This window comes from Astyanax mexicanus, chromosome 1 (assembly GCF_023375975.1).
Source record: "Astyanax mexicanus isolate ESR-SI-001 chromosome 1, AstMex3_surface, whole genome shotgun sequence".
NCBI lineage: Eukaryota > Metazoa > Chordata > Actinopteri > Characiformes > Acestrorhamphidae > Astyanax > Astyanax mexicanus.
Genome location: NC_064408.1, coordinates 130,891,785 through 130,916,102, shown reverse-complemented (window position 1 = coordinate 130,916,102; position 24,318 = coordinate 130,891,785). Strand labels below are relative to the sequence as shown.

The following is a 24,318-nucleotide window of genomic DNA, read 5'->3' as shown; positions in this document are numbered from 1 at the left end:
CCTCCACGTCTCCTGGTGTACTGGCCTGTCCCCTGGTAGCGCCTCCAGTCTCTGGACACTACGCTGACAGACACAGCAAACCTTCTTGCCACAGCTCGCATTGATGTGCCATCCTGGATGAGCTGCACTACCTGAGCCACTTGTGTGGGTTGTAGAGTCCGTCTCATGCTACCACGAGTGTGAAAGCACCACCAACATTCAAAACTGACCAAAACATCAGCCAGACAGCATAGGTTCTGAGAAGTGGACTGTGGTCCCCACCTGCAGAACCACTCCTTTATTGAGTGTGTCTTGCTAATTGCCAATAATTTCCACCTGTTGTCTATTCCATTTGCACAACAGCAGGTGAAATTGATTGTCAATCAGTGTTGCTTCCTAAGTGGACAGTTTAATTTCACAGAAGTTTGATTTAATTGGAGTTATATTGTGTTATTTGAGTGTTCCTTTTATTTTTTTGAGCAGTGTATATATATATACAATTATTTTCTGTTTCTCTCGTAAACTGGCCGGGTTGCAAGATCTTGCAGGTCACCATTAGAAAGCTGTAGAATATGAAGGTTGGTGACGGGTCTCCGGGTGGTTCTGAAGACGTGAGGGCCTTAACAGTTTGTTGATTTGATTCAGAACAATAAAGTCATTTGCTTATCGGGCCGCGGCCTCTGTGCTAGGCACTGCTGGGATAATAAAGCCGGGAATGACTCATATGATCATAACTGCTCTACAATAACAGCCCGGGAAACGTCCCGCTACACAGGAGGTTAATGACTCCAACTGGACTTTTACTACCAGCCCGGAACCGCTGGGACAAGATCAGACTGTACCAGCTTTAATCATTTGTAATCTCTAGGTCGTCCTCAGACGAGCCTTCCATCGTTTCTTCCAGTCATCCCGATTCCCCATACATCTTTTCAATTCACTGGTACTCTGGGCTTCTGCGTCCTTCTTGAGTACGTCCACATAGGTTAGTGTGGGACGTCCTCTTGAGCGGCTCCCATGTGTCGGTTCCCATAGCACCAGTTTGCTGGCTGGCAATTCCTGGTGCCTATGGCAGTGTCCTGCAAGTCTCATTCGCCTTACCGCAATTTTCTCGCTCACTCTTGGTATTTCCTCGTACAGGGTTTGGTTGGTTACATGTGCATCATTGCAGATGTTAAGTACTGCACGCAGCATCCTGGTGTAACACCCATCAAGGGACTTCTCCAGAGTTGGCTTAAGTGTCCAGCATTCGCTGCCATATTTATACTTACTTATATACTTATAGTATATATATATATATACTTATATATATTTATACATACTTAATCTAATATACACACTGTACTGTACAGTAGTGTTTTACACCCAACCATTACTGACCAATGATGATATAGACTTGAAAACAGCTAGACACTGACCTTATAACATTAGAACAAAACCAAATAAACATCCAATTAAATCTATTTAATATAAAATATTTACTATAAAATGTATTTTTATAGAGCTTTTTACAACTGAAAAAACAAAGCAGATTTACATAAACATAAAGTCAGTGGTCAGTGAGAGTGTCTACCTGTAATTTACTCTATATAACATTAGTATATTAATACCAAATAAACATTAATAAAGTCAGTGGTCAGTGAGAGTGTCTACCTGTAACTAACTCTATATAAAACATTAGAAAACTAAAACCAAATAAACATTAATAAAGTCAGTGGTCAGCCAATGTGTCTACCTATAACTAATTCTATATAACATTAGAATACTAAACCCAAATAAACATTAATATAGTCAGTGATCAGTGAGAGTGTCTAAATGTAATTATCTCTTAGGAACATTAGAAAACTAAAACCAAATAAACATTAATAAAATCAGTGGTCAGCCAGTGTGTCTACCTGTAATTAACGCTATATAACATTAGAAAACTAAAACCAAATAAACATTAATAAAGTCAGTGGTCAGCCAGAGTGTCTACATGTATTTAACTCTATAAAACATTAGCATACTAAACATAAATAAATATGAAGTCAGTGATCAGTGAGATCAATGAGACTGTGTACTTGTAATTAACTCTATATAACATTAGAATAAACCTAAAAAATATATAGAATTTTACAGGTTTGGGTTAGGTTTAGTACTGGAATGTTATCCTTATTATCTTTATTACTAAAGAATTTTAGAATCTTAGTGAACTTGATTTTAGTCAATACTCAATTTATTTTATAGAAATGATTATATTTATTCTATTTGCAGGTAACTGTCTACATTTAATGCATACCAAATAAGATTCTAGTAATTAGAAATGTAAGGCATAATAATATTTCCATTCAAATATGTCAAGTCAAGTCACGTAGTTTTATTGTCAGTACTGCATAGTTTACCTAAATAATGTTACTCTCCTTCGCAAAAATACAGCAAGTACAGAAAATAAGATTATAAATATAAAAGAATGGGAGGCACTATATGCACAATACAAACAGGGACACAGATAGACATACGTGAGACAAAAGACAAAAGTGCAATAGTGATTAAGAGGGAATGACAGTACAAGTATTAACAGATCCAGCACAACAGTAGTGCAAATATATGTTCACGTTCACTTGAACACTTTTACGAACTTTACGCACTCATTCACTTTACCAGCCTTAACCTATTATACCATGTGTAAGAACTATTCTAAATATAAAAAATTCTATATTTTATATCAGTCTAGTAAACTGATTTACGGTGAATTAGGGTGAGGTCAGGAAATAAGCAATAAATCAGACTAATGAAGGTACAGTTATCCCTCAAGGTCTAATGTCAGGGTCACTGAACTCATAGCTGTGTAATCTGGCGCGAGGCCAGACGTTCAGGTGTGAGCTCGTGATGAATGCACTCCACATGCTGGAACACCTGAACAGTCCTTGGATCCGTGGTACAGCCTGGTTTAATGACCGTGCCTGAGATAACGTTGCCTCACTCCTGTCCTGTGACTTTGTCCAGCAGATGATCCTGAGCTAGGCTTATCGCTGCGTAGCGCTCTGCCAAGTCGTGGGACGGGGGCGAGTTGTTTTTCTCTGCGGGACTACGTAATTTGGTCAAGGTTCATCGCTTTAACCCAGTAACGGGCCTTTATAAACAGCCGTTCGTCCTGACCTGAGGGAGTACCTGTCACAGTACTGGTCTCACTGCACAGAGAAAGACCTTCACCGCCTGACTTTACCACCAGACTATCGCCCATCCCTGAGATGGATTACAAATGCCAGTGCTCGGACTCTGCCAACGCCCGGCAAAACGCCATCCTCTTCAACATCCTCAGCCGGGCCGAGAACGGCGCTCCACCCAGGAACAACCTCAACTACTTACCCTCCAACAGGTGCCACTGCGAGATGCGCCGGTCCGTGCGACTGAAGACGCCTGCCGCCACGTGCCAAGTGGCCTCCAGCATCCTGGTGAAGACCATCCACTTCATGAAGAGTCTTCCCGCCTTCCAGCAGCTTCCTCCCAAAGACCAGTTGGTGTTGCTGCAGAGCTGCTGGACACCACTCTTCATCCTGGGCCTGGCACAGGAGCGAGTCAGCTTTGAGGTGGAGGACGTGCCGGCGCCCAGCATGTTGAAGAGGATCCTTATGAATCGTCAGGATGCAGAGGAACCAGAGCAGGAGGAGCCCACGCTTGCAGGGGTCCAGAAACTCAAATCTTGCTTGAAGAAGTTCTGGATTTTGGACCTGAGCCCAAAGGAGTACGCTTACCTCAAAGGCACCGTGATATTCAATCCAGGTATGTAGATCCTCTTCAGTTGTACATGTTCATGACACCAAGCTGATACCTTAAAGAGTTAAAGCATAGTGGTTCTCAATCCAGGTAAATTGCTGGAGGTGCACATTCCTTGCAGCTTAACAAGGTCTGGCAATTTCCTGGTCAACTAATAACCCTACCAGAGTTGTTCAACTCAACTTGTTCTAGACCAAAGTACTCCATCTGCTTCACTGGAGAACCACCCCCAGACACTTACATTGTAAATTCTTTTCCCTACAGATGTTCCTGGCTTGCGGGCGACACTTTTCATCGAGGGGCTCCAGCAGGAGGCTCAACGCGCCCTTCAAGAAGTCCTGGTCCTCCTGCATCCAGAAGATCGTGGACGCTTTGCCAGTCTGCTCCTGGCTGGATCTTTGCTGAAGACCATAACTCCCGGCCTCGTCACCGAACTGTTTTTCCGGCCAATCATCAGTGAGGCTCACCTGCTGGACCTGCTGGTGGACATGCTCTTTAGCAGGTAGCCAATCGCCTGAAAATGAATGGACACCATGGCTGAAGTTTAGATGTTCCAAAGTGACTTTGGAATAGGAGGACTTTCCCACTGTTTACACACCTTAAAGACTTTTTATACAGTCTTAGTGACTTAAAAAAATGTTTATACTGGTTACAGAACAATGTTTCTACAATGTTTTTTAGGTAAATGGACGAATAACGAGAGCAAAGCTCTCTAAAACACCTTTGGAGTTCTTGGTGTTCACCTCCAACCTCAAAAGGAGGTGATGGATGTAGTCTCTGTGAGACTGTACCTAATCAGCTTTGGTCTTCTTGAATGTTCTAGACCATCCTTTGTTTCTGAATGTGTCAAAGTAAAAGCTCTTATTTTTCTACTATCTGTTTTTTTATTGAGGAAATCTTTGAAAATAAAAATAAAATTTAAGAAAAACTCTGTAACTGGTACACATTGATATATATCATATCTAAGTGGCCACATATAAAACACACTAACACGGGCCAAACACCTTTCCTAGAAAATTTCTGAGCCACTTTTTGCAAAAACAGAACCAAACAGCACTGTTACCATCAAATTATAAGTTATAATGATCTTTCTCCATCAGCAGCCAGAGTCAGAGAGAGAGAGAACAGTAGGTCATGTTGATGGGTACAGCTTGTGGTGCTCTTCACTCCTACATTGTGATGCTGGTTAATACAGGCATCTGTTAGCTGATGTATCAGACCTGGGGATGCGGCACTTCCCTAGTGCCTAGTGATGCTGCAGTTGGAAAAAAGGCGGAGTCAGACTTTACATGTATCGGAGGGGGCATGCGCTCGTCCTCAAACTACTAGTGTTGGGAGCATTACAAGCAGGGGGACTCATAGTAAGTAAATGAGTAAAAATGGAAAATGCATTATTTAAAAAATATATATTAAATACCAATTAGATAAATAAATAAAATAAATAAAAATGACAAAATTTGCAATAATAATAATAATATTAAGAAGAAGAATACAAGTAAATAATATTCAAGTACTAAAACATTAGAAATATTGACCAAAAATAAAGGTTTATATATTTCTTTGAGCAACACAGCTAACAGAGAATGTTCTAAGAACAGTTAGAAACGTTTTGAAAAGGTTTCAAAAGGTTAACCTTTAACATTACAGACAACATTCCCAGGTAGATGAAAATTAATGTTATGAAAACATTAAAAGTAACATTCCCAAAACTAAACAATAAACAAGATTTACAGATAGATATGTTTTTGATAATCTTACCCAAACAGAATAGTGTACAGTTGTGGAACACTGTGTATACTGTAATCTTACAATCACATTAATGTAATTATTATCACAGTAACAGTTGGCTGCTGTATTTTGATCACATACTAGAATACATTAAAATGCATTACTGCATTAATTTTAACACTTTAAAATTACAAACAGCAAAAAAATCAATAGTACCAACACACATAGCTAATTAGCGATACCCCTGCTAACACACACAGTAATGTTTACCAGTAATGTTACTACAACACCAAACTGATTACTTTATTAACCAAATGTCTACAGATAAAGACTAAACTAAATCTATAAAAAATTAATGTATAAATACTTTATTTAGGTAATAATTAGTTTACTAGCTAATAAAGTTTCTCCTTGGTGTCGCTAGCATTAGCTACATTAGCTTAAAATGGCAAGTTAAAGGTTATTAATAAACTCTAATCATATGTAATAAACTGAAGAAATAAAGCTTTTATCTCCATTTTTCACCCTCGTTTTCAGTTACTACATCTTCACCCACAATGCATTGGTGATTTGATTATGTTTCAACTGCGAGTTACTGTATTTAACCTATTTGCACTGATGCATGGAGTAGCTTCTCATTTGCTAATTAAACGAACATGTGCAAAGACACATCTAGTGGTTCTGTAAAAGATGTTCATCTGTTTTAGAAAAGTAAAATTACCGGAATGCTCAAAAAATGCAGGGAAAACATATATATTGTAGCTGAAACTACTAAAATCAGGTTAAGAACTGTCCAACGCATCATAAAACAGTGGAAGAACAGTAAAGGAACATTATCTTCCAGTAAAAGTGATCCTAAATTATAGGTTATACGTTTGGTGAAATTACTAAAACTATATGTTAAACTAAGATATGTTTAATAGTGAAAGTAAGAGCTTTCCCACATCCGCCACCACTACATGTGAAGTAATAAAAAAGAAGCAACTTTAGTAGGTCAGGTTGGGGGTGAGCCCTAATCTTAGGGAGTTTAGAGAGCTAAACTTTATCTGTTTTAATAAAAATATCCATGTATCGGTAATGTTTCGAAAAAAAAAAAAAAAAAAACAGAAAAAAAAGATATGATATACTGTATCGTCATACTGATATATTGCCAAACCCTTAATTAATGATGGTGACCAGCGGCTTCTGGCTATATCTAGACTTAATGCCGGAGACCCTTTACAGCTTAGACGGGAGGTGCCAAAAGTCATGGGATGGGCTGCTAGTCCAGTGTACAGTGATGCGTAACAGATCCTCCACGCAGTCCGAGTCCCAGTAATAAAGCGTGACGTCTCCGGAGTGTGTGAGTGCCTGGTACCGCCTGCACCATGTTTACTGAGCGGAAGTGTGTGAAGGTTATTGACCCAGCGTTACAGCTCAGCAGTACACACACACACACACACACACACACACACACAGTCTGATCTGACCTTTAGACACACAATCACCTCTGTAACACACAGGCTGCAGAACAATTAACATAAATGTCCATATATATATATATATATGGACAACATATTGGAAACCACACATAATCACAAAACACATACATAGAAATTATATATATATATATATTTCTATTCAAAAGGAAAATACAATTTATTAGGATCAGTAAATCAGTAAATGATAAAAAAAATTACACATACAGAATATCTGCGACACATATCTGTTTCTCCAAAATAAGCTGCATTAATATCTAGGATAAAGACTGTTAATAACGGTTAGTTTTATAAAATTCAGGATTAAGCAGGATTTATGTTTGAAACGAGTGTTAACTTATTTTTTCCTGGATGTTCTTATTTTTTTATTACATCAAAGTACATGTTAAAGGTGTGTTTGCAGTGCAAATTTATATTGATATTACAGATAAAAGGGATATAACAGCAATACTCATTATATCATACCATACTATTCATATTGTTCATCCTAACTATATAATTATATACATGATGAATTATTGTTATCATGTATATAATTATATAGTTAATATGAACAATATGAATAGTATGGTATATATATATATATATATATATATATATATATATATATATATATATATATATATATATATATATATATATATACAGCTCTGTAAAACTAAAGAGAGCACTTCAGTTTCTGAATCAGTTTCTCTGATTTTGCTATTTATAGGTTTATGTTTGAGTAAAATGAACATTGTTGTTTTATTCTATAAACTACAGACAACATTTCTCCCAAATTACAAACAAAAATATTCTCATTTAGAGCATTTATTTACAGAAAATGAGAAATGACTGAAATAACAAAAAAGATGCAGAGCTTTCAGACCTCAAATAATGCAAAGAAAACAAGTTCATATTCATAAAGTTTAGGAATAATCCTGGTTTTTAATCACAGTTTTAATTTCATGCATCTTGGCATCATGTTCTCCTCCACCAGTCTTACACACTGCTTTTGGATAACTTTATGCTGCTTTACTCCTGGTGCAAAAATTCAAGCAGTTTAGTTTGGTGGTTTGATGGTTTGTGATCATCCATCTTCCTCTTGATTATATTCCAGAGGTTTTCAATTTGGTAAAATCAAAGAAACTCATCATTTTTAAGAGGCCATCTTAAATTCAGTGTCAATACTTGATATAAATGTGGAATAACTTATGTTTTTTTTTTTTAATGAATATGAACTTGCTTTCTTTGCATCGTTTGCTCTAAATGGGAATATTTTCCCAAACATAAACATATAAATAGCAAAAGCAGAGAAACTTGACTTCTATTGAAAGTTAAGAAGGTTTTGTGATTCTCCCATAAAGTTGCGATAAACTACAGACAACATTTTTCCCAAGTTACAAATAAAAATATTCTCATTTAGAGCATTTATTTACAGAAAATGAGAAATGGCTGAAATAACAAAAAAGATGCAGAGCTTTCAGACCTCAAATAATGCAAAGAAAACAACAAGGAAAATCAGGAAATTACCCTGATTTTATCTCATTATCTCATAACTCATTATCTTTAACTCAGACTAGGGTTGCAGCGGTAACCGGTTTCACGGTATACCATGGTATTAAAATGCACGGTTATCATACCGTGTGTGTTTGCTTATTACCGGTAAAACGCAAGCCAGCGGAGAAACTCACCCGCGCATGCGCAACTCTGCTCCGCTTCAGCTGCTCAGCACACAGCGGTGAGAACAGCAGAAAGTGCATCAGACTAAACAAATCTCCGTCCGCCTAAAAAAAGCTAAACTAAAATCAGCAGTGTGGGACTATTTCAGAGACCCGCCGAACGCACCCGAGGATGGTTATCCGATTTATAATCAATGTGGCCGTAAAGTCACAGCTAAAGGTGGACATACGTCAAACCTGTTCTCCCATCTCCGAGAACACCACCCCGCCGTGCAGCGCAAAGTATGTGTTTAGTTTATAATTTTAATCTGAACATAAATAAAACCTCTTTGTAGTCGTGCACAACCCATGCGGTAAGCGCCCGCAAAAGCGCTGAGTTATCCCAAATTTGGGCACGCAGGTACAGGCGTGAAGTGCGTGCTACGATGGATTCACGTGTCCGTGTAAAGGTCCTCGCCGGACTGGATGTGAAAGACCCCATTCATTTACATGCGTTAATTTTCAAATTCTGACGTGCCTGTTTTTCATATGTTAAAACCAGACTCAGAAATAAATCCCCTCTTTCTGCAGTATCTGGTTATATACCAACTTGGCAGTAAAACGGACGTTTACAACAGTTGTTGATCAGACACTGACCCAGGCTCAGTTTATCAGATATTAAATAATTTAAACTTAAATAATTGTACTGAATATTTTAAATACAGGATCTTTACTTCTTAGAGGACATGTAATGTGTGACACGTGTGTGTATGTGTGTGTGTGTGTGTGTGTGTGTGTGTGTGTGTGTGTGTGTATATATATATATATATATATAATTATATACACCCTTAATGCCCTTAAGAGTAGTGGAAAAACCTGGTTTCCTTCGCCTAATGGTGTACAGTTTATTTTTTTTAAGGAGACATTATCTATATAGTTGTTCCAGGTTTCTACAATAAATAGTTAATTGAACAAAAAACCTTTGTTGTAATTTCTTTAAGGGTCAGTTTAATAATATATGTAACAAACTGTGATACCGTGATAACCGTGATACCGCGGTATTTTCTGAGACGGTTATCATACCGTGAAAATCTCATACCGTTGCAACCCTAACTCAGACACAACTCAAACAAGCACAAACTGCAGTGGACCAAGGTCACATGACCTGACGGGTCAGCACTCACCTTTAACCTATTTACCCAGACTCTGAGTAGTTCAGCACATAGTGTCCACTGATACTGACCCCGCCCACTCTGGACCACAGCCAACACTCATCTGACATTTATCTATTTATATATCTATTATTACATCCTTTAGTGACATCATGTAGTCTACTTTTTTATTTCTATTATTTTTTGCTGCACACCCCTGAAAATCTCTAGAAAGCTTCAATTAAATCTGAACTGCTTGAATTTTGAGCCAAGAGCAACGTAAAGTCTCCCAAAAGCAGTGTGTAAGACTGGTGGAGGAGAGCATGATGCCAAGACTCATGAAAAAAACTGTGAATATAAATCAGGGTTATTCCACCAAATATTGATTTCTGAACTCTTAAAACATCAGAAAAGCATCAGTATTGTTGTTTATAAATTAATTTGCATTATTTAAGGTCTGAAAGCACTTCTTTTCCCTTATTTTGACAATTTTCTCTAAATAAATGCTGTGAATGACTATTTTGATTTAGATTTTTTATATATATTTTTAGAATGTTTATTCTAAAATATTTTACTTAAACACAAACCTTGAAATAGCAAAATCAGAGGAATTGCTAAATTTGAAGTGGTCTCTTCATTTATATATAATTATAATTAATTATCTCTCTCACATATATATATATATATATATATATATGTTACTATGTGTGTATACATACATATGCATGCATATATGTAAACAAACATACAGCACAGCAATCTTAAGAAGCACCACATGGGGGCGCCAAACACACGTTTAAACAACACTGCATTTCTCCTGAACTTGTTATGAACATGTAATTTTGTACATTTTTTATATTGTTAAACGTGTTTTCTTGGTATTGGCCCACTGCAGTATAAGCACTTCAATACATTATGTTTATATATTTTTTGCATAAATATATATATATATATAAATAGTACAGGTATGCAAATGAAGCTCTGCAATGTTAACGATGAGCAGCAGACTGAGGAGCAATGCTCTGGCGCCACCGTGTGGCCAACAGTGGTACCGCACAAACACCAACAGCTTCAAGACCCAATGGGAGATACTGTATTAATATTTAGATCTATATATTTTTGGACAATAGTATTAATTCACCCGTCCAGATCACTAAACTCTGAACTCAGGTGTTCCTGAATCTCCTCCATGGTTCCACAGGTGTATAATAATAAAAGCAGCAGCTCGGCATGCTGGGAATGCTTCTACAAACAATAGGACAACGGCACTGGTCTGGCTGTATTGTGCCGAGTGTAAAGTTTGGTAGAGGGGGGATAATTATGATTATGATGTGGGCTTGTGTTTCAACCAATCAGTGTCTAAATCTGTCACAAATCTGCTTCTAGAAGAATGGTTTAAAAAAAATCCCATAAACACCATAAACACACTCCTAAACCTCGTGGACAGCTAGAGGTATATTTCCCCCAACACCCTGGTTCTGTGATTTATTCACAACCGAATGTTTTAATACTATAAACCCGATCTCCTGAATTTCCCAATTCATCAAGATCTGAGCTGTGATTGGCTGAGACACTCTCAACACACACTGTACACTGACAGCCTGAAAACACACACCTGATTGTGAAATACTTACCTTCCCTACTCATTACACACACTGCAAAACCTCAGCGCACAACCAGAAACAAATACAACTTACACTGTCAGCATGACTATTCACAGCTAACACACACACAGTTACCAGACACAGCAAAAAAAAAAAGCAAATACACAGCTATCACTAACCTAAACACACAGCTAACACAGCTACAGCTAACACTGACACAACCAGCACAGACTTAACCAACATAGAAACAACCAGCACAAACACAGCCAACACACACTTAGCCAGCACAGACTCAGCCAGCACATATTTAACCGGCACAGATACAACCAGCACTGACACAGGCAACACACACTTAAACGGCACAGACTTAGCCAGAACATATACAACCAGCACTGAGTCAGCCAGCACAGACTTAACCAGCACATATACAACTAGCACTGACACAGTCAACACAGGCTTAATCAGAGCAGACTCAGCCAGCACAGTCACAGTCAACATAGATTTAACCACCAGAGACATAACCAGCACTGACACATCCAACACAGATTTAACCAGCACAGACTCAGCCAGCACAGACACAACCAGCCCTGACACATCAAACATAGACCTAAACAGCATAGACACATCTGTCTTATCTAACAGAGACTACACAGCATATACAGACAACACAGGCATTAGCCAAAATATCAACATAAAGGTGCCTATAACTATCACACACTTAACCAGCACAGACTTTACCAGCACAGAGACAGTCAACACAAACTCAGCCAGTACAAACAAAGCAAACACAGACATAGTCAGCACAGATACATGTAACAAAATTAACCAGCACAGAGACAGCCAACACAGACACAGCCAGCACAGACACAGCTGACACATACACACATACACCAACACAGACTTTACAAGCACTGACACATCAAAACAGACCTAAACAGCACCAAGACAGCCAACACAGACTCAACCAGCACAGATTCTACCAGCACAGACTCAGCCAGAGCCAGCACAGTATCAACCAGCCCTGACACATTCAGACCTAAAAAGACCTAAATAGCACAGATTCTACCAGCACAGAATTAGCCAGCGCAGACTCAAAAAGCACAGACTCAAAAAGCACAGATACAGCTAAGATTGTTTAAGCCAGCACAGATTCTACCTGCACAGACTTAGCCAGCACAGATTTATCCAGCACAGACTTTCTCAGCAGACACAGCCAGCATAGACTCTACCAGCCCTGACACATCCAGACCTAAACACCTAACAGACCTAAACAGCACAGATTCTACCAGCACAGACTTAGCAAGCACAGACACAGCTAATACTGTCTCAGCCAGCACAGACATGGCTAAAGCTCCATTCACGTTCTCGTTTTCCAGTTTTATTAAAATGTATTGAGAGTATATATGATCTGAACAGTGTGATATTAATAATCTGCTGTAGTGTAAAATCAGTAACCTGTGGAGTTCCAGAGTTCAGATTACAACCCCTCCTCCACCTCCAACACACACACCATTTCCTTTCTTCACTCAAACCAGCCAAACAAGTTCATAACACACACACACACACACACACACACTTATATGCGTACAAACACTCACAGAGAGGTGCGTTTAGAAATCTTCCAAGAAACATGGAGAGAAAGTAAAAAACAAACAAAAGAGAGTGAGAGAGAGAGAGAGAGAGAGAGAGATGGGGGTGGGTAGAGAGAGAGAGAGAGAGAGAGAGATTGATGAACAGATCCTGATAAAAAAAAAAAAGAGTTCAGTAAAGAATCTCGGACTCAGGCGTTTTAGTTCCATCCAAAAACTGAAACCGAACCAGAACACTTTAATATAGTCCATAAACACAGTGCACCATCAACACGTAAACCAAAAGCAGAAGAACCAAAGAACGTCCTTTTATTTAGCTAAAAACAATCCAAACAGAGTGTGCGATAAAAGTGAGCAACATAGAAAAAAAGCAGAACACGCAACACTAAAGCTGAATTCTGTAACATTATAAAAACAGGAAGTTCAGTGCGCAGCAGTAACACGGGGAACAGCGCAATACATCACCGTCGTCCATCAGCCACCCAATCAGACGGAGCGACGGGGGGACCGGCACCTGCTCGAGTAAAGCAGAAGCAGAAAAGCAGGATTTATTTTTAAAAATAGTCCTTATAAAAACAGCTGGGGGTCTGTACAGTAGAGGATTTGTAAACGAGGTGGACGGCACCAGAAGCTCCTCGGGGTCTGGAATCAACAACGTCTGCTTCAAGTCTAATCCCAATCCATATACGCATTCAATCAAAATACCATTGGACTATTGGACGATCTGGGCAGGTAACCAGAGCACTGGACAGAAGAAACATCATCCCTAACTGGAATAAAGCCCTGCAGAGTGGTCTCCAATCCAAGAGATTGGGTTCAAGTCTCGCTGTTCATTTATTCAATTCCAGACGTGATCTCCAATTCGGTTTCTGAGTCAAACAAGTATAGAAGTGCAGTCTGTAATCCAGCTGTTTTGTTTCTAACCAAGATGTCCATTTAGTCCTCCAACTTGTTGGTCTCTAACTTGGTTTCCAGTTCAGTTACGCAGTTCCCAGTCTGGCTATGCAGTCTGTAGTCTTGATTTTTTTTTATCTATAGTCTACCTGGGATTCTCTGAGTTGAGCTGAACGGTCTCATCTCCTACAGTACGATCTGTAGTCCCACGGTATGGTTTCTAGTTACACTGTAAGCTTTCAGTTTGGTAGTTTCATTTCCTGCGATGTGGTCTCTAATCTGGTTTCTAGCTCTGCCATGAGTTCCCTAAGCAAGCTGAGCAGTGACTAGTACAGATGTGCAGTCTCTAGTGCAGCCTTTTGGTCTCTAACGTCTAGTATCTAGACCGGTTGTGCAATTCCCAGTCTAGCAATGGTGCAGTCTATAGACTAAATGTGCAATCCCTAGTCTTGCTGTTTGGTATATATGCCAAATGTGCATTTCTAAGTTTAACTGCATGGTCTTAAGTCCTAAGCTTGAGTCCCACCCAATGCTTTTTCGTCTCATCGTATGATCAAGTTTTAGTCAAGTTCTGCAGTTTTAATTCCTCCTTTGTGGTCCCTAATCTGGTTTCCATTCTAGCCGTGACATCCCCAACAAGTACAGTGCCGTCTACATGCAGGTCTCTAACTTGGTATCTAGCCTCGATATAAAGTCCATGGTCTTGTTTAGTCTAGTTTAGCTGCATGGTCTCCAGTCCCATGGTTTGGCTCTAGTCCTTCTGTGTGGTCCCTAGTCCAGTTGTGTGGTCTCTAATCTGGTCTCTAGTCCAGTATTGAGGTCCCTAAGCAAGCACAATGGTCTCTAGTCCAGATGTAGTGTCTCTAGACAAGTTGTTTGGTCCTTAACTCTTGCCAATTCTAGGCCAGCCGAGTAGTCCCTAGTCTTGTCTCCAGTCTGGCTGTCTCTAAGCCCAATCCAGCTAAACAGCCTCTAGTCCAAATGTTTGCCATGAGGTTCCCAGTTTATCCAAGTTGTCTCCGGTCCAGTCGCTCGGTCAGCACAGGAGGGGTGCTCCCGAAGAGTCTGTAGCTGAGCTGGAGTAATAAGCTGTGGGGGCGAAACACAAAGACAATGCAATTACAGCACAGAAATGACCTCAAACTGTGCACGGTACAAACTGTGCATCAGTAACTGTGTAAGTATAGATGCTATAGTTCTACTTAAGTTTCTTTAAATGCTCTAAGGACTGTTCATTGTTCTATTAGGATGCTATTCAAAAAAAGGAAATGTGACAGAGTACAAATACCACAGAGTGCAGCACATCTATAACAAGAAATAACATTAGCTGGCTTGCTAACAGCTAAGTAAATCACATTGGTCATTTTATGCACAAGTCACTACACGCTACTTCGTGTAATGCAGATGTGTGGCTCCGTGAAATAAGGTTTAAATATTGATTGAAAATAAAAAAATTGCAGTATAAGCACAGAGAAAACTAACTGTTGGAGTTGGACTTCAAAGACAGACACTTTGGTTTTGACACCAAAATATGTATATTATTATATACACATAGTGCTGGATGGTACACCGGTTCATATAGTTTACGGCTCCAGTAATAACACATGTAATTTGTTTTTAAACCACTCTTTCTTATGCAATAAAGCTTCAGAAAAACATGTATTTTGAATACATACATGTTGAGTACTTTAGGTTAATTTATACTGTGTATGGAACTATTCAAAATATTTAATATTAAAAGTCTATTGTTTACATTATTTAGCTGTTTTTTTGCTAATGAAGTCTGATTTTTTTCATGTATTTTGTATATATTTTGTGGGACAAAGTTAACCAAATAGCAAACAAAGCCTTAATTTAAAGCATTAATGTTTGATATTATGTACAAACCAATATTAAAGCCCAGTCATGCAAAAAATAAATAAATAAATAAATAAATAAATACATTAAAATAAAAAAAATACTGTAATATACCATGAAAACATCAGAATCTTGCAAAATACCGTGATATGCATTTTTGGTCATAAAGCACAGCACTATAAGCACACTTTACACACTATATTGCCAAAAGTTTCCACCTGCTTGAGCAAGTTTCTGTCATTTCCAGTCTCTTCCGCTGTGTTATAATATCACTGACAGTTGGCTGTGGAATAGTTAGTAGTGAGTAGTGAAATTTCCCGACTGGACCCATTCCCAATTTATTCACTAATGTTTGTAGAAGCAGTCCCAGCATGCCTAGCTGCTGCTTTTATTATTATACACCTGTGGACACGGAGGTGATTCAAGAACACCTGATATTAAATGACCTGGATGGGTGTAAGCGAATACTTTTGTCAATATTCATATTTTGCGTAAAATATCAGTCCATCAGTCACTTTGTTTCTTTTGTTTTTTAATGAATTAATAGCGCAGTTAAACAAGTCTACAGAGCTCACTGTTTTCAGTTAAGTCACGTCCCTAAGAAGCTCCTTTTCAGTTGCATGGTAAACTGATACCCCACACTTTCCCCACGCTGCACATCATAAACACATTCCTTCATACGATCCTGCTGAAAGGTGAGAGCATCGCTAAATGACATAATGAAGGTTCTTTTTAATCGGAGAGCGGTAAACGTGTGAGCCGATCCAGCGGTGTGGAGGACAAAGTGCTGGGAGGTGATTTCTGAACATCTGAAAAATGAGCCGAGTGGCTCCGGAGTTCAGGGACAGACAAAGGCAGGAGAAGGAGTTTCTGGGGGGCGGAGTCGACACCCAGAGCCGGCCGAGGGTTTTTTTATTCTACGTAAGGCAGATTAGAGACAGGAATGCAGATGGAATAGCAGAGGGTTCTGGAGAAAAGGCTGTTTCTACAGTTTAGCCCCCCCTCAGGGCCCAGATCAGCTGATTACCTGCTGGTAGCCTGCAACGCAAGACTACCGACTCCACCAGACAAAAAAAGCCCTAAAGTGTTGTACCCTGAGAGTCTGATTTGAGAAAGAATTTGAGAAACTCACCACTTCGTCCACTGTGCACCCTCATCTTCCGGGCAAGCTCATCTGATGGCGTCAATTCGGACACCTGGACCTCCGGCTCACCTTAAAAGGCATGCAAAAATAAGTCTTTAGGAGTTCAGAGGTGATGCAGCGGTAACATCTAAGATCGGTCCACTTGATTGGACTTGATTGCACTTCTCCACTGCATAGTCCCTAGACGACTTGACTTTACTGCTTTGTAGTACCTGGTTAATTTCCCACAACCCTAGTTTTCCTCCAAATCAAGCTGGGGCATTAGAGAATACCTTCACTGCCATCCTTAGAAAGATGACACACTTACAATGGAGACTGCTGAAGGGATAATGTTCCAGACTCTGGAATACAGTAACAATTCCCTCTGGCCACATGTCAAGTTTTGGTCTCTACTTGGTTTGAAGTACAAAAAAAAAAAAAGATCACCGTTTCAGGTACTAGGGACCAAATCTGACTAATGTAAAAGTGAAAATGCAAGTTGAGTCAAGTCGATTAGTGTAGCGATCATGGACAAGTGTAATATTTAGACCCATATCTAGTCCTCAGGGACCACCAGAGAGATGGACCATAGTTTTGTATGGTCCCTGATCTCAGCATAAAGTAAGTATCAAGTTATCAAGTACTAAAATCCCGATACTTTAGGGAAAAAGCCAAACTTCTGACCACCTGGAGGTCCCTTAAGGTCCACTTACCATTGCTGAAGGTGAAGGTCATTGTCTCATTTCCACTGTCAGGCAGTGTCCCGTCTCTTCTCCCGCCTCCGTTAGCTTGGAGCAGTGCGTCCTGGGATCTGTAGTCATTGTTTTTGTAGCCTTTAGAGCTCTGAGATTTGTACTTGCGCGTGCTGATGCGTATGACGCCATGCACCAGCCGGCACTCGGCCTCCTGCTCCTCCAGGTTGTAGTCCTGTGCGATGCTGTTGATCAGGTCGCTGATCTCGTTGGTCTTGCGTGAGAACGACTGGTCCGACGTGCACTTGGCCAGCTGCTCGATCTGATGAAACTTGTAGAGCTCCAGCAGTTTCTTGGTGATGAGCGAGTCTATGTCCGTGCCACCGTCGTCCACGTCGTCCAGGTCCAGATCCTCTCTGGAGTAGATACTGGTATTGCTCACTGGCCGCTGGCTCTCGCCCTTACCTGCCATCTTGATACGTCTCGGCTGACCCTCAGAGTTTGAAGGGAAATCTACCTTTTTGCCAGCGATGTAGACATCACGGTAGCGGAAGCTTTCAGAACTGGGCAGCTGTGCAGGTTTGCTGGGCTCCAAAGATATGCCACAGGTGGGGTTGGTCAAGGCTAAGACAGGAGGTCGCCGGGTTTCCTGCTCAGTCTTCGGCGGGGCGTCAGTGGAGCTCTCGTTTGCAGGGAGGCAGGGCTGCCGGTTTCCGTAAAAGCCACAAGTCAGCACACAACACAGGAAAGCTCTGCAGCCGGTCCAGCCCATAGAGGAGCAGGAACCACAGGCCCGGCCGCCTCCCACTGGTGATGCCGCAGAACCCGGGATGAATCCCAGGGTCTCAGAGCCACGGCCGTTAACATAGCGTGGTGGAGGCTTTTGGGAAGGCTGTGTGTCAATGGCTCGTGGCCACTCACTGTAGTAATCCCGGGATGAGTCCTGGCCTGTCGGCTGACAGTCCCTGACTGAATCCTGGCCGTGGTAATCCCGGTAGGATTCTCGGCCAGTGCCGCAGTGATCCCGGTAAGAGTCCTGTGGATTACAGAGGCTGTCCCAGTGTAATTCCTGGCTGGTAGCACTGTCTCGGGAGTTGGTGCGAGCTTGTTTGTAGCCCTCGGCCCTGCAGCGCCCCGAACCATGCGCCTGGGAGCGGGACTTGTGGTTCGGCACGGTGCTGTGGCCAGGCATGGCACCCGGTCAGGACCTGCAGGACAAACCGAAAGAATAGAATGCTTTATTTACAGCCAGCAACAATATACAGTATAGAGTAAATAATTTAGGCACCTGTGGGGAATTTGAGTAAAGAAAAAGCTTCTTATCTGTGCAGTAAGTGTTTATTATCTCAGAAAAAACCATTACAGACATTACAATAAATACAAACAGCAATTTTACAAAAAGCTAAAAGTTTTCTTTAAAACAACAAAACATCTCCTAATCTCTCCTCCTCTTAATCTGAGTTTAATAGAGTTATTTATTTCTAGTTCTCATCATATTAATCAACACCTGGTTTGGTAAATGTGGTAAATCAGGTGAGCTGCTGACGGAACTGAACATAATAAACACATGCTGTCTGAGGAGCATCCAGGAGAAATCTGGAATGTTCTTCAGCTCGGCTCACAGGATATATAAACATACTTCCTTCTTACGTTTTACTGTATTTATGTTTTATTTGCATCTGTTTAAATCATATGTGGTGCTTTCCACATATTTTCAGGTAAAACACTCATATTGCTGAGATAAATAGATTTGTGTCTTTTGCTTTGGTGCCTAAAATTTTTGCTTTATTTAAACTTCAATTTTGTTTTATTTATAGCTCTTTTTTTTTTAATGTCCTCCCAAAGCAGAAAATATAAAAGAATGCTCCAATTAACTTTCAATTATGTTTTATGCAACAACAACATAATAGTAATAATAATAATAATAATAATAATAATAATAATAATAATAATAATAATAATAATAATAATAATAATAATAACGAATTGTGTATATAATTATAATTATTAAAAATAATATAATGGTAATTAAAAGAGTTCTCTACAAAATATTAATTCTAAAGTGAGTGTTAAATTGTGTGAAAACTGACACATATTTCCATTGATGAATTATGTTTAATTATTATTTACACAATTGAAATTTTTCCCAATGTGTCTGACTCAAAATCTAAATTTTGTGGAGAATTTGATTTTCCGTTTCAGGAAAACCTGTACCACACATTCACCAAACATTATTTTTCACAGTTCTTAAGCCTCATTTTTTTTTGTTTAGGTGTAACAGAGTTTTACACAACTTTCAACTGACTTTTGAAAATATTTTTTGTGTAGAGTTTTCAATTTCAGGAAAATGTTTTGTAACACATTAAATATAAGTGACTAAAATTATTATTATCATAATATACACGATTCAACTTACTTTTAAATGTGTCTGACCTAAAATCTGAATTTTGTAGATTTTTTTTTATTTCTGTTCATTATTTTAGTAAATATATTTTTTTATGTTATTATGAATCATTTTTTTACTTCAGTTGCTAAGTTTTACACACTTTTCTAGACAACTATAGAAAATTGGTGGTTTTCCAACTTTATCCTATAGATGTTTTCACACCTGAAATATAGGACTACACCTCCAAACTTCAGAGTTCATCACTCACTACACACCTCCAAACTTCATATGTAGCTCCAGAGTTCATCATCACTACACACCTCCAAACTTCATGTAGCTTCAGAGATCATCACTCACTACACACCTCCAAACTTCATGTAGCTTCAGAGATCATCACTCACTACACACCTCCAAACTTCATGTAGCTTCAGAGTTCATCACTCACTACACACCTCCAAACTTCAGAGGTCATCACTCACTACACACCTCCAAACTTCATGTAGCTTTAGAGTTCATCACTACACACCTCCAAACTTCATGTATCTTCAGATTAGATCATCACTACACACCTCCAAACTTCATGTAGCTTCAGATTAGATCATCACTACACACCTCCAAACTTCATGTATCTTCAGATTAGATCATCACTACACACCTCCAAACTTCATGTAGCTTCAGAGTTCATCACTACACACCTCCAAACTTCATGTAGCTTCAGAGTTCATCACTACACACTTCCAAACTTCATGTAGCTTCAGAGTTCATCACTACACACCTCCAAACTCCATGTATCTTCAGATTAGATCATCACTACACACCTCCAAACTTCATGTAGCTTCAGATTAGATCATCACTACACACCTCCAAACTTCATGTAGCTTCAGATTAGATCATCACTACACACCTCCAAACTTCATGTAGCTTCAGATTAGTTCATCACTACACACCTCCAAACTTCATGTAGCTTCAGAGTTCATCACTACACACCTCCAAACTTCATGTAGCTTCAGAGCTCATCACTACACACCTCCAAACTTCATGTAGCTTCAGAGTTCATCACTACACACCTCCAAACTTCATGTAGCTTCAGAGTTCATCACTACACACCTCCAAACTTCATGTAGCTTTAGAGTTCATTAGTATACACCTCCAAACTTAATGTAGCTTCAGAGATCATCACTCACTACACACCTCCAAAATTCATGTGGCTTCAGAGTTCATCACTACACACCTCCAAACTTCAGAGGTCATCACTCACTACACACCTCCAAACTTCATGTAGCTTCAGATTAGTTCATCACTACACACCTCCAAACTTCATGTAGCTTCAGATTAGTTCATCACTACACATCTCCAAACTTCATGTAGCTTCAGATTAGTTCATCACTACACACCTCCAAACTTCATGTAGCTTCAGATTAGATCATCACTACACACCTCCAAACTTCATGTAGCTTTAGAGTTCATTAGTATACACCTCCAAACTTCATGTAGCTTCAGAGTTCATCACTACACGCCTCCAAACTTCATGTAGCTTCAGAGATCATCACTACACACCTCCAAAATTCATGTGGCTTCAGAGTTCATCACTACACACCTCCAAACTTCATGTAGCTTCAGATTAGATCATCACTACACACCTCCAAACTTCATGTAGCTTCAGAGTTCATCACTACACACCTCTAAACTTCATGTAGCTTCAGAGTTCATCACTCACTACACACCTCCAAACTTCATGTAGCTTCAGATTTAGCCCTATTCCCATTTTAATCAGGTATATTCTGAACATTCTGATTGTTAAGAATTTGAGTTTAATTTAGTTTTTTTGGATGTTCCCAGAAAGTAATTTATTTATTAATTTGATTACTCACTACTGGTGGGCAAAATGACCTTAAAATAGTTATAATATGGAACAACATTCCTGGCAATTTGACAAAATTCCCTCATTTTCCCTCATTTTAACAGGAAAAAAATGACTTTTTAATGAAATGCTCTAATTCAGCTAAAATTATGTTTGGATTTTTATTTTTTTTACAATTATGAAATATTATTTTGTATCAGTTTTCTGTTTAATGTTTAAATATCATGCAATTCACATTTTACATCTTATGTTTTTTTTTGTTTATCAGTATGATTCTCTAACAGTTTTTTTGTTTCGGATTTTAATTTGACGAATTTAATTTTGATTATTTTTATTTCAGGGAAACGTTTTATCACACCTTCATTAAACAATAATTAAACAGTGTTATTATGTATCAGTTTTGTATTTCTTTTGTTATTTTTACACATTTTCCAACTCAACTACATTAAATGTAATTTTGTAGAGATACATTCATTTTACACAATTTATTCATTTTATTATGTGTCAGTTTTATGTTTCAGTTGTTATTTCTAAACAATTTCCATTTTTAATTTATGTTTAAACGTAATTTTGTAGAGAATGTTTAAAAAATTGATGGTCTTTTTACTTCAAGATTCATTCATAAATCAACAGTATATACTACTTACAAGGAAGCGTATTAATATTATAGAAAAACTTATTTGAACAGCAGGGAATTTCCCTAGTGAATAAAGTAGATCAAAGAATACTAAGCTTTATTATTATTGTAGCCACATTATTATTAATCAGTATATTTAAAGAGTGATAAAATGTAACAACATTTTTTTGTACTTATTTTACTTTAATTACAGTATAAAAATAGTACAAAAGTCTTACTTAAATTGTGCTAAGTGTGCTTAACTACTAAAACGGAACCATTTTAAATATACTTAAGTAACATTTAAACATTTAAACTACTTCATGTATGAAACCCCATATTTTAAATATGTTTACAGTAAAATTATAATACATTTAATGATTATTACAACTGTATCGTTATTATACCCTAGGTATATTAGAAATGTACTAAGAATTAATGTTAAATATATGTGATCTATTTACATTAGAGTACAAATATGCTTCTTGTTCCTGTCTTTTTAAGAAGCACACTTTTAGTAGGCTTTGTTGGATATAAAAATATATTTTAATATACTGTACTACAATTTTTAGTGTGTTACAAATTTACTTTAATTTTTATTTGACATTTAAATGTGCTGTTTAATAGTGTATCCTATAATTTACTTATATTTATATTTTCCTAATTATAATTGCAGAGCATTGAAATACATTTTTACTGTTATATTAACGTAATACCTAAATATATTGTTAAAATATTTTACCAATGTAGTATTTTAATTTACTTTTTAAAAAGTTACATGATACATTGTATTTAAGTAAACTAGTGTCACATTTGTTTTTAACACACTTTGCTAAAAATGTACAAAAGTATATTTGGAAATAAGTATTTTAGAAGTATATTGATTTACATTAAACTCAAAGTGTACTTCATAGTAGTCTATTGTTTTTAAATACACTATATTGTACTTTTTAAAAAGTGTAATCAAAGTTTACTTTCGAACATTTGATGAAAGCATTAATGTAAATGTACTTTTAATATATTAGAAGGTAAGTACATAAATCAGTTTATTTAGTATTAAGTATATTTACAGCACACTTAGACATTTCTCAATATGTTTTAAATTCAATTAAGTAAATATATTTTCACCAGTGTTTACCTGTTTAAACTGGTTTAGAAGGGCTGTTTGGTTGACAGGCCATCCTTACACTCATCTACCTGATCCAGGTAAATTCTTAACCCACACCTTTAAACACCTCTAAACACCTTTAAACACTTTTATACAGATTTACCGCCGAAAAACAAACATTTACCCCCACAATCCTCAGTTTTAAAGTAGGTAAAACTCACCTCATAAGCTCGAGCAGGAAATCTCCGTGTTGTTGTTCTGAGTCCGGCTGAGACCTGGCGTTCAGATGGCGGAAGTGGCGGTTCTGTTGATACTCTTTCGCCACACCTGTCCGGTAAGTTTCCCGACCCCGGAACCGGACACCGGACCTGCGGGACCTTCAGAGGCTGCGCGGGACCGGGGCTCAGCTCATGGTGGGCGGCTGGTCTCGAAAAAAAAGCTCGGTTCCGGTCCCCGTCGCGCGCGCGCGTCACCGAGCTACTGTTTTACCTGGTCTACAGGTGAGACGATGCCGCGTTCAGCAGCGCGCGCAGTTCTGGAATTCCCCAAATAAGAAACACTGAGCTCCGAATCCAGATCCCAACAGGTCAAAATCCGAGTCGGGTTTTTGTTCAGACCGTCGAAACACGTCGGATTTAGGTTCCCTTAAAAAAATCCCGATTTGGATTTTTACTTTTCACACCTGGATTTAAAACTTTTTTGTTCTGGTCCGTGTTAAAGCTGAATCACTTTCATTCACTATAAATGTAAAGTCTGCACGAAAATCACGATCTGTAACTGTTGGGACAGTTTTTAATTTTAAATTTTACAAGCTTCAAGCTACACAACAAATAACAATCAAGGACATCCAAGATATATT

General features: G+C 38.5%; 2 protein-coding genes across 2 annotated transcripts; one reads left to right on the top strand and one right to left on the bottom strand.

Annotated features, from left to right (window-relative positions):
* The first annotated feature begins 3,119 nt into the window (after positions 1-3,119).
* Positions 3,120-4,604, top strand: nr0b2a (nuclear receptor subfamily 0, group B, member 2a). The gene is made up of 2 exons (XM_007240988.4): positions 3,120-3,738; positions 3,997-4,604. The coding sequence occupies exons 1-2, from the start codon at positions 3,207-3,209 to the stop codon at positions 4,236-4,238; spliced, it is 774 nt and encodes a 257-aa protein (XP_007241050.3). The 5' UTR covers positions 3,120-3,206; the 3' UTR covers positions 4,239-4,604.
* An 8,516-nt stretch (positions 4,605-13,120) lies between these two features.
* kdf1a (keratinocyte differentiation factor 1a) lies at positions 13,121-23,982 on the bottom strand. Its single transcript, XM_007240986.4, has 4 exons — positions 23,681-23,982; positions 17,510-18,696; positions 16,806-16,886; positions 13,121-14,905 (listed from the first exon to the last, which is right to left on the bottom strand). Exons 2-4 carry the CDS (start codon positions 18,678-18,680, stop codon positions 14,853-14,855), a joined length of 1,305 nt encoding a protein of 434 aa, XP_007241048.3. The 5' UTR covers positions 18,681-18,696; positions 23,681-23,982; the 3' UTR covers positions 13,121-14,852.
* Positions 23,983-24,318: the final 336 nt, after the last annotated feature.